Source organism: Hordeum vulgare, chromosome 6H, assembly GCF_904849725.1.
Source record: "Hordeum vulgare subsp. vulgare chromosome 6H, MorexV3_pseudomolecules_assembly, whole genome shotgun sequence".
In the NCBI taxonomy this organism is placed as follows: Eukaryota; Viridiplantae; Streptophyta; class Magnoliopsida; order Poales; family Poaceae; genus Hordeum; species Hordeum vulgare.
Window position 1 is genome coordinate 481,796,119 of NC_058523.1, and position 10,445 is coordinate 481,806,563.

At 46.2% G+C, this 10,445-nt stretch overlaps 1 protein-coding gene across 1 annotated transcript; it reads left to right on the top strand.

Moving 5' to 3' along the window:
- Positions 1-6,131: 6,131 nt before the first annotated feature.
- LOC123403357 lies at positions 6,132-9,681 on the top strand. Its single transcript, XM_045097298.1, has 4 exons — positions 6,132-6,512; positions 7,402-7,481; positions 7,571-7,629; positions 8,923-9,681. The coding sequence occupies exons 1-4, from the start codon at positions 6,234-6,236 to the stop codon at positions 9,225-9,227; spliced, it is 723 nt and encodes a 240-aa protein (XP_044953233.1). The 5' UTR covers positions 6,132-6,233; the 3' UTR covers positions 9,228-9,681.
- The last annotated feature ends 764 nt before the right edge of the window (positions 9,682-10,445 follow it).

The following is a 10,445-nucleotide window of genomic DNA, read 5'->3' on the forward strand; positions in this document are numbered from 1 at the left end:
GGAGGCCACAAGCCTGCTAGGCGCGACCTCCCCCCTGGCCACGCCTAGGGGGCTTGTGGGCTCCCAGCAGGCCCTCTGGTCCCCCTCTTTTGCTACAAGAAGGGTTTCGTTCCAGAAAAAAATTAAGAGGAGGCTTTCGCGAGGAATCGCCGCCGCCACGAGGCGGAACTTGAGCAGAACCAATCTAGAGCTCCGGCAGGGTCGTCCTGCCGGGGAAACTTCCCTCCCGGAGGGGGAAATCGTCGCCATCGTCATCACCAACACTCCTCTCATCGGAGGGGACTCATCACCATCAACATCTTCGTCAGCACCATCTCATCTCCAAACCCTAGTTCATCTCTTGTAACCAATCTCCGTCTCGCGACTCCGATTGGTACTTGTAAGGTTGCTAGTAGTGTTAATTACTCTTTGTAGTTGATGCTAGTTGGATTACTTGGTGGAAGATTATATGTTCAGACCCTTGATGCTATTCAATACCTCTCTGGTCATGAATATTATTATGCTTTGTGAGTAGTTACTTTTGTTCCTGAGGAAATGGATAACTCATGCTATAAGTAGTCATGTGAATTGGTATTCGTTCGATATTTTGATGTGTTGTATGTTGTCTCTTTTCTAGTGGTGTTATGTGAATGTCGATTACATAACACTTCACCATTATTTGGGCCTAGAGGAAGGCATTGGGAAGTAGTAAGTAGATGATAGGTTGCTAGAGTGACAGAAGCTTAAACCCTAGTTTATGCGTTGCTTCATAAGGGGCTGATTTGGATCCACTAGTTTAATGCTATGGTTAGACCTTGTCTTAATTATTCTTTCATAGTTGTGGATGCTTGCGAGAGGGGTTAATCATAACTGGGATGCTTGTCCAAGTAAGGGCAGTACCCAAGCGCCGGTCCACCCACATATCAAACTATCAAAGTAGCGAACGTGAATCATATGAACATGATGAAAACTAGCTTGACAGAAATTCCCATGTGTCCTCGTGAGCGTTTTACCTCCTATAAGAGTTTTTCCACGCTTGTCCCTTGCTACAAAAGGGATTGGGCCACTTTGCTGCCCCGTTGTTACTTTTGCTACTTGCTACTTGCTACGAATCATCTTGCCACACAACTACTTGTTACTGATAATTTCAGTGCTTGCAGATATTACCTTGCTGAAAACCACTTGTCAGATCCTTCTGCTCCTCGTTGGGTTCAACACTCTTACTTATTGAAAGGACTAAGATAGATCCCCTATACTTGTGGGTCATCACTCCACAGCACCACCCGATCCAGGAAGGAGTCCTCGAGGGGCCTTCTTCCCCAACTCCGCCCGCCCCGATCTGCTTCGGGATCCCGCCATTCCTGAGCTGGGTAAGCCGCGGTAGGACCTCCAGATGCCTCCATTCACATCCTGGAGCCCTTCCCCTCCTAACCCTTCGCCCAATCGATCGCAGGAGGTTCTCTAACGAAGGAATCAAAGCTGACCGGAGCTGCCGTCCGCCGGAGTCTTGGTGCCGTAGACGTGGAGCCTCCCCCTCAGCAAAAACCACCTCCATCAGATGGGTGGGTCGAAGGTGAGTCCAGCCGCACCCTCAGCCAGCCCCCTCCTCCCTCCTATCATCGTCGGCGACCACCGTGTGCTTCTGGCGCCGGTGAAGCCTTCGAACCTTACAGGGGGGCCCCTTGTCAGTGTCTCCCCCTCGTGTGAAACATTTTCGAGGAAAATGTATTCTGTCTGAAGTTGTTTTCCTTTCGAGGAAACGTCTTTCTATTTGGGCGCTTTCACTTATCTCAAGCTAGCCCCTGTTTCTAGTTATTCTTATTACAGATTGGTCCCTGAAACTGTTTTAGCTATAATTTTTTATCCACAACTCCTTTTTCAATGATTCCTTTTGCAAAATGATCCTTATAATGCCTAGTTTATTTCAAGATTTTTATAAAAATATTTTGGAGCTAGTAGATAGGCAGTTCCACTTACGTCATTGTTTGCTTCATACCGTAGATTCCGACATAGGGAATACCGACGTTAGCTGCATCGAGCTTGATCCCGACTACGTGGAACCAGGCAAGCATGTTGGAACTCTTGATGTAATGTTTGCTAACCTAACTCATATTTAATATTCATCACCTTGCATATTTCATACATGCTACTTATATTATAACAATGGTAAAACATGGTGATGGCATGTGATAGTTATGAGAGGTCGTGGAATAACCTTCTCGCGCGGAACGTGATAGGTTATGGCCTGGTCATGACATGCACATGATGGTGCTGGTAAAACTTGGTTAAACTCCAATATCGACCTAGATCGATTCTTGTCCGTGTCATACTTCTATAACGTGCTACCACAATTTCCTGGATAATGGATTCGTAAAGTCAGTTGTAGACCTATTATCAGTCACACACCAAGTAGAGGGACCGGTATGAAGGTATCCATGGCTCTGGACTAAATCCAGTCATCCCGTCAGGGGGCATGGGTGTTTTCGGTCTGGGACCGGAAGAGAGGGCACTCCCCGTAAGCACGCGGTATAAATTTTGATCCCATGCTAGTCGAGGTCGGAGCCTCCCCATCTTATGGTTTTGCCTTGGCTGCGTAGTCCGGGTGAAGCCATGCTTCGCAGAGGTAAAATGGGTGTGTGCTGGTTCTGAGTGTCCGCTTCTAAAATGTCGTACGCGGGATTAGTCTTCTTGACTATCGAAATCTGTGAGCTATGGGTAAAGAGTACACCTTCTACAGTGTCAAAACTATTCGAGTAGCCGTGTCCCCGGTCAAGGACGTTGTTTGACGAGTCAAGTGTCGGTCCTAGAGTCGATCTTTGGAGTATAAGTGATGGTAATAATAATGGTTGTGGAAAATCGTATTATAATGTGGAACATGATCAAATATTTTTATTGGTTCAAGAATTATCCTGAAGGTTGGTTGTACCACCCGGATACTTCTTGTCATTTATTTATTATGCCCTTTCTGCGGTGTCGCTGAGACGCCCGACCGCAGTTTGTTATTTTTCTTATTATGCCCTTTCTCCAGTGTCGCTGAGACGCCCGACTGCAGCTTGTTATTTATTTATTATGCCCTTTCTGTGGTGTCGCTGAGACGCCCGACTGGGGCTTGTTATTTATTTATTATGCCCTTTCTGCGGTGTTGCCAAGACGCCCGAGTGTGACCTGTTATTTATTTTTCGCCCTTACTCTGGTGTCGCTAAGACGCCCGTTTGTGGCTTGTTATTTATTTCACTTTATGTTGTGACCTGTATGTAGTGTCACTCAGACGCCCGACGGTGGTTTTACTAACCCCTGTTAACCTTTCGAGGCGTCGCTCGAGACACCCGACCGGTGCATTTTTCTTTTCTGTTAAGGATATCTCGGGAGGACTACCGCCTGATTTATCCACTAACATAATTTACTTTCAGCACTTATATTTTTAATATAACCTGATTTGAACCATGCATTTTAATAATCAACTCCATGCATCTCATCTTTTGTGCAAACTGTTTGCGAGTACTTTTTGAAGTACTCACTGGCTTATTGATGTGGCCAGATATGGATGAAGGAGACCTCATGGATGAAGAGTTCGATAGAAAGTCCGATGTCTAGAGGGGTCCCAGTCAGTCTTGCGATCTTGGAGTCTGCCGCTGTATTATTCCACCGCTTCCGCCACAACGAATAAATCATCGAGCCTCACTCTGATGGTTAACGCATAGTAGTACTTGTCATGTCACATTAATCTGATGTGACGTGCCCCTTTTTATTATGAGAAGTAGAGTCACCCTGAGACCACTGTAACATTCCATTTACTTGAGACTTGGATATGTTGTAATAATTGTAGAGCAACCCTTGATCTACTTGTATAATATCTGTATCAAGATGAGTCTGTCAGTAAGAAATATTTTTATTCACTGGGGACGTACATGGCTGATTTCCAATTAATTATTTATTTGGAAACCGGTCGTGACAACACGTGACTATCTCCGCAACATAACACATCCTCCTCCCTTGCACGACAGCCGCCATGACTGTAGGCGGCAGCGCTCTGTGGGACAAGCTATCCTCGGGTATGAAGTAGGAGGTGGCCGCCCTTGCTGCCGATTGGCATAGATGTTGTTCCAGGAGGATCGAGGTCGGCTTGCCGGCTAGCTCGCCCGAGGTCTCCGGTGATGACGAGGACGATGGAGACGGGTTCCGATCACACCGCCCCAGCTCCCATGCCTCATGTGTACTCCGACTACATCATGTTGCATGCGCACTACAACACCGTCATAGCGGAGGGGCAGCCTGCGCTAGTGCGTACATCGACATTAGAGTGGGTGCTGGAGAAACATCAGATCGCGTTGGACCAGATCACGGTCGATCGTGCGATCCAGGAGGCCCTTGCGGCCATGGCCGCGACGAACCCGAATTAAGTGTCAGAGCAACGTGCCATCTATGATGCCATCGGCGCTCAAGCTGCCATGCCCCAGGAAGCGGCCGTTGCGGATGCGCAGCTGCAGGCGATCGCAGAGGAGAACAACCCGAGCCGCACCTCCTACGCGCCACTGATGAACCATGTGGCGATGCGATGGGACGGCGACACCCAAGGCACCACCATTCCCTCGTGGATCTCACGTCCACCGACGACGGAGAGGGGGTGGACTCCTCCGAGGATGAGTAGGGAATGAGAGGCGGCAAGGCTTGGTGTCCTCTGTGGGCCAGTTCATCTCGAGTGCTTTACTCTTCCTCGCCGGAGACCGCGCCTTCACTTCATTGGTCTTATTGGCTGTGTTATAAAAACAATGGATGGAGGATGACATGGGCTTGGACGCCATACGTCGCCGCCATACGATAGGTTTAGGGGCGGGTCTTTTATTTTGTTCTAAATATTCGAAATGTAATAAAATTCGTCGTGTTTGTATAAAATCCATCATGTTTGCACGAAATCCGGCCGTGTTTGCACAAGTTTTATAGAATTGGTTCGAGTTGTCGTCAAACTGTATACGGTTAGCGTTCGATGTCATCCTCTTGCATTCATGTCCCTGGACTGGTTTTCCGTGTCCGTGAAAAGAGATTTACGGGTTGCTTTTAAAGATGCCCTTATGTAGCAACATAACATCGTATTGGGTTACTGTTCTCCGGCTCCTGTAGGCTTTGTTCGGTTCCAAGGGATTATATCCACTAGTGGATCTAATCCGTGCAGGGTTTTGGTGTCGCCACCTAACCCCCGCGTGGAAGCATTCCACAATGGGAATTAATCCCTATCACCTAATCTCTGTTCGGTTACAACCATCAGCAACAACAGTTTTAAGTGTACAACAGCACAACACTAGTATACGACAACACAATAGGACAACATGAGTAATACAAGTCTTTTTCATTAGTGGAAGCAATCGGTGACAGTTACAACAAGCACGAATCAATTCATTAGAAGTCAAAAACAAGCTTGTGGTTTGTTAAAAATGCAGAGGACAAATTACCTTGTACAGTTGCAGATTAATAGACGAAATTACAATCAGTATATGGATCTTTTCGGCGCTTCTAGCGCCCAGCTGACGAGCTGGACAATCTGAGCAGCGGAACTACGCCACCACGGACGCCGGAACTGCAGTCGGAAGGGAGGTCCGTACATCCGACGGATCTACAGAGTGACCTCCGGGTTCTGGGACCGACGGAGATCGGAGGGAGAGGGAGGAGGAGGGGAGCACGCCGCCACAGTTTCCTCCAGTGGCACTTCTGCTTCTGTCCCTCCATATCTGACCTCGCCGTCGCCGCCGCCACGACACGAGAGAGGGCGAGAGAAAGCGTGTCGTTTCGAGAGAGACAGAGAGAAAGGGTTTACTTCCACGAGGCGGGGCACGTGGGTCGTTTCCCGGCGATTTCCACGTGGTTCGGAAGGGAACTAATCCCCGTCGGGTCTAATCGAAGGCTGTTATAAGCGAGACCGGGATCCGCCCCCAGCCAGGGAGACACCCACGGGGATCAGCAGGGATTTGGCCAGATCCCGGCGGGGCTGGGGATAACCGAACGTAGCCGTAGGCTGTAGACCCCGGTATCCTGGATGTGCATTGTAGCCCTGCCCTGATTATATCGATCTGGCCGTAGGTTCTTGATCGCATGGTCTAAGAGGGAGGCATGTCAGCGCTGCCGTTCATTAGTGACATGGCCATGGGTTACTGGATCTCAATCCGGAGGGCTCTTCTTGTTGCTCCGCCTAATCCCGAAACATTCCGCCACCATCTGAGAAAAGAAACCCCACCACCACCAGCCTCCCTTCTGCTCCGGTTATGCGGCGGCTACCGCTGCGGCTCCTGCGCTCCGCGGCCGCCGGATCGCTCCGGCGCCCCGCCCCCTCACGTGGCGGCTGTCCTGTCCCTCGAGCGCCACGTCTGCCGGCGGAGGCAGCCGCCGGGCCGGCTGAGCTTGCCCGCTGGCTGCCGCGGAGAGGGTACTCCCGGTTCGCGAGCGGATTCACCCCCTTGGAGCCGAAGAAGCTGGGATCCATCCTCGACGTCGAGCGCGCCAAGGGCCTCTCCCCCGAACACCTCGTCGCGGCATGGGATGACGTCAGTGCCCTTCCCCTTTTGGTCGTTCATTTTGTTTTCCCCTGTACTAGCGTCGAGGAGATCAATAAGAGTACAAATTCCATTTTTTTTTTGTACTGGTAGATAACAAACCGGCTTAAGGTATTTGTCCCTAAGAGAAGTTAAGGTATCTGAATGGTCTCTTTAAGGATGGAAGTCAAACCAATGATCCATTGAAAATCCATTGGAATGTGTCGAGCTCTCTAGGATATTTGCTAATTCAGGTTTTCAGGGTCAATGGTCCAGGGCATAGGCATGAGTCACAGCCAATTCTGTGAGCCGTATTGGCTCGGTGGCACCATAATATACTCAACAGAAAACACAAGAATGGAAGAACAAGATAGGCAGGGAAAGCAAGAAAAGCGAAGGCAGATGGATATTTGTGGGTTGGTAGGAGTTACGTGCTTCACTAGCTGTTATATATAACGTTTTGCACCTAACAATCTGTCATGCCCCTACCTGAAGGCAAGACAACTTTGTTGTATATTTTTGTTTGGGCAAAGAGTCGAACCTGTAGGTTGTAAAATAGCAGAAACAAGTAGGATATTTAGACCATCCTGTCCGATATGATGCAAAAACCATGCATTGTTTGCATCATGGGTGGGGATGAACTTCTTTATTCAAAAGGCTAGTGGCATGACCAGTAATCTCACATATTGTCCTCTTAACCCAGAAAATTAGCAAACTAAGTTTTGGCTTCGCCTAATTATCATCCAGTTTACTAAGTGTTTGATGTCTTATGCTGTTGACACCAAAGCATTATTCTGTATCTGTACATACTGCTTACTGCATTTGTATTGTTAACTCGAATCCATCCTGACATTACTTTTGTACAATTTTTTGTGTCACTATTCTTTTCCTGGAACATTAGTACCACTTGGGAAGAGGTCACATTGGTGTATCTATGAAAGCAAAGCTTTACCGTCTCTTGGAACAAAGATCGGCTACATGGTACTTATTTGTTGGTTGGAGCTTTGAATGCATCACCATCATTATTTCTGAACTATTTATTTTCATAACTAATTTTATCTTTTTTGTAGCCCATATTTTGTTATTCCTTTGTGGAGAGGAAGTGGATATACCACCATGTTTATGCAAGGTTATTTCTCGGCTCTGCTGCAGATATTCAATTTTTATAAGCCTTGTTGACTGCTTTCCTTTTCATATTTTTCCATTGAAATTGAACTTTGTACATTTTATAAGTATGTTCTTTACTAAACATATATTTTGAAATTTCATATCAATGGACTTCGGTCAAATCTGACATTCTTAATATCCTGTGCATGTTATTGTTCAAGTGCCTGATTTTATGTTCTGTTGATTATCAGCAAATGAAACCAGGGATTATAACCCTTGGAACTCAAATCTTCTTATCTTAGATGGGGCTATTTGAACCTGGTATCTAGGTAAAATTGGCTACGGGACACTCGTGGTATTTACTCTATCGTACTGTAAATTCATTGCTTGCCAAGACAAACTTTAAGCTTGCATCAATTTGCCAACATGCACTCCTCCTACTATAATAAGATTATCCGACTTGGGAGTGGGGAAAGCACGTAAAAAGTCTGTTTTACCATTTTCTGCAAAGAAAAAAATATTGACATGTTAACAGCTGCACACAGTAGACATGCACAACAATACATATTTACACAGAAATTAACTGATGCACATTTGGCCAAATAGATGCCATCACAAGCAATTAAGTCTCTAGATCACTAAACACACAAATAGATTTTTGCCGCTCTCTTTTTCTCTCTCTTGCCAGAAAATAGTATTACAATAGGTGTAATGTGTTCAGGTGAAAGCCACAATTTTAGAATGCCTTAGCGAAGTTACAAACTTGGAGCGTGATGGAGCAAATGTCATTAATTTGCAGTGTTCTATTGCTAATTTGCCTCTCAAGAATGATCCGTATACTCACGCCCATATGGTCATACGGTCATACCAAATGAACATTGACAGACTGCTGACAAATGAACTAAGTATCCATGCTGTATCATCACGCCAACCTCAGGCCCTATCACTTAATAGCTTATAGTACTGATGGATTTACATGTAAATGTATTACTAACTACGTAACTAACTATATTTTGAACATCCCATTCAAATGAATGGGTGTGCTGGGGTAGTATAGGAATCATAACTCTACATCACATACCGTTAATGTTTATGTCTAGTGTCTTCTCCACAACTGCAAGGCAGTGAGGCTGCAGTCTAAACACTCGGTAAATTTTGGTGAAATTTATATGGACATTTATGAATCAGTTGTAGTGTTGAATAGATACGCCGTTTTCTGAATGCCATTTGTTTGTTGAAAACCAACCTCTGGGAACTGGTAGTGTTTGTTTTATTTGAAGCTAACTGCCCTATTCCGTGCCGTTCAACATTGCAGTCCAGCTGCCACACATGATCTTCACAGGACTTGAAGACTACAAAGCAAGAGGAACTCAAGCAAGCCCTTACTGTACAGTCACTCATTTCACAGAGTTTGCAGAAACCAAGGATACAGTGCTTGTCCGAGGAGACGTTGTCTTCACCAGCAAACTAACCGATGCAGAGGCGAAGTGTCTTTTAGAGACAGCACACTCGTTCTACCTGAACGATGTGCGGTACAAGCTCGTGGAGCGTTTCAACAAGGAAACACGCGATTTCGAGTTCAAAGACGTCCTTCAGGCGCTTGAAATGCCGTCCATGTGAGCAGAGATGTGAAGCCATCGTGCGATGATTAAGCTTCCCAGCACGGTGAACCTGAAGCTACTGCCGAGAATGAAACTATGAGTTCTTCACCTCCCCCTGCCCCCCACCCCACCCCATTTTTGTTGTGGCAGTTGTATCCGGAAAAACAACACCCCTAAGGCCTTTAATTTGCAGAGTGGTCGTTCATCCTGCTGATTTACCTTAGCCATAGCAAAGAAGCGAACCTAAGCAGACCCGGGCAAGGATTTAATAGCCATTCTGTAGCTATTTTGCTGTTTTTTTCTCATAGCCTCTTGGCTAAAATTTTCACAATAATATGGTAGAAACAGAAACACGCTATACTTGTTTCAGATCCTAGCGACAAAATGTGTGTTTAAATTATGGATGGAAATCAGCTGTGTGGTGTTTTCCACTTGATCTGATGACTGTTAATCGAAAAACGTTATTCTGCTCATATCTGACTTGTGTGGAATATTGCTGAAAATTGCCATGTGTGGCTAGTAATATTGCTGAAAATTGCCCCCTACGACCTCGTTTGGTTAAGGGGGATTGGGGAGGTTTTGAGAGGGAGGGATTTTAGGGGATTGGGTGAATCCTTTTGTTTCACCCAATCCTCTCAAATCCCCGGGGCTTTGCTTCCACTAGTCCTCCGAGGAGGGTTTTGAAACACATGGGTAGGAAGGGATTGAAGGGGAACAGAGGGGATTGGGCTAAGCAAACCCCTCCTATAAAATGGGCGCCCGAGGATCTGTGGGGTTTCTCGCCCTTTCGGGGATTTTCCTCTCAAAACCTCCCCAATCCCCCTTATCCAAACGAGGCCTGAAGGGGAACGGAGGGGATTGGGCTTAAGCAAACCCCTCTTATCAAATGGGCGCCCGAGGATCTATGGGGTTTCTGGCCCTTCCGAATTTTTTTTTTCTCAAAACCTCCCCAATCCCACTTAACCAAATGAGGCCTACAGAGAAAGCTAGATGACACCTTGATGCGGGGATTGATTGCAATATATTTCAATAACATTTGGGTGTACGTGACATGAATCTTTGGTTTCATAATATTAGAGATAGAATTGAAAATACATACTATGACTTAAAAATATTTATTAAATATAAGTAACATAGTAGAATAGAAATGGTTGAGTCTTTTTTGTGCATGGCTACATGCTGAGATGATATGTTTACATGCGAGAAATATGTTACTGGGATCACCTACTTTGTTATT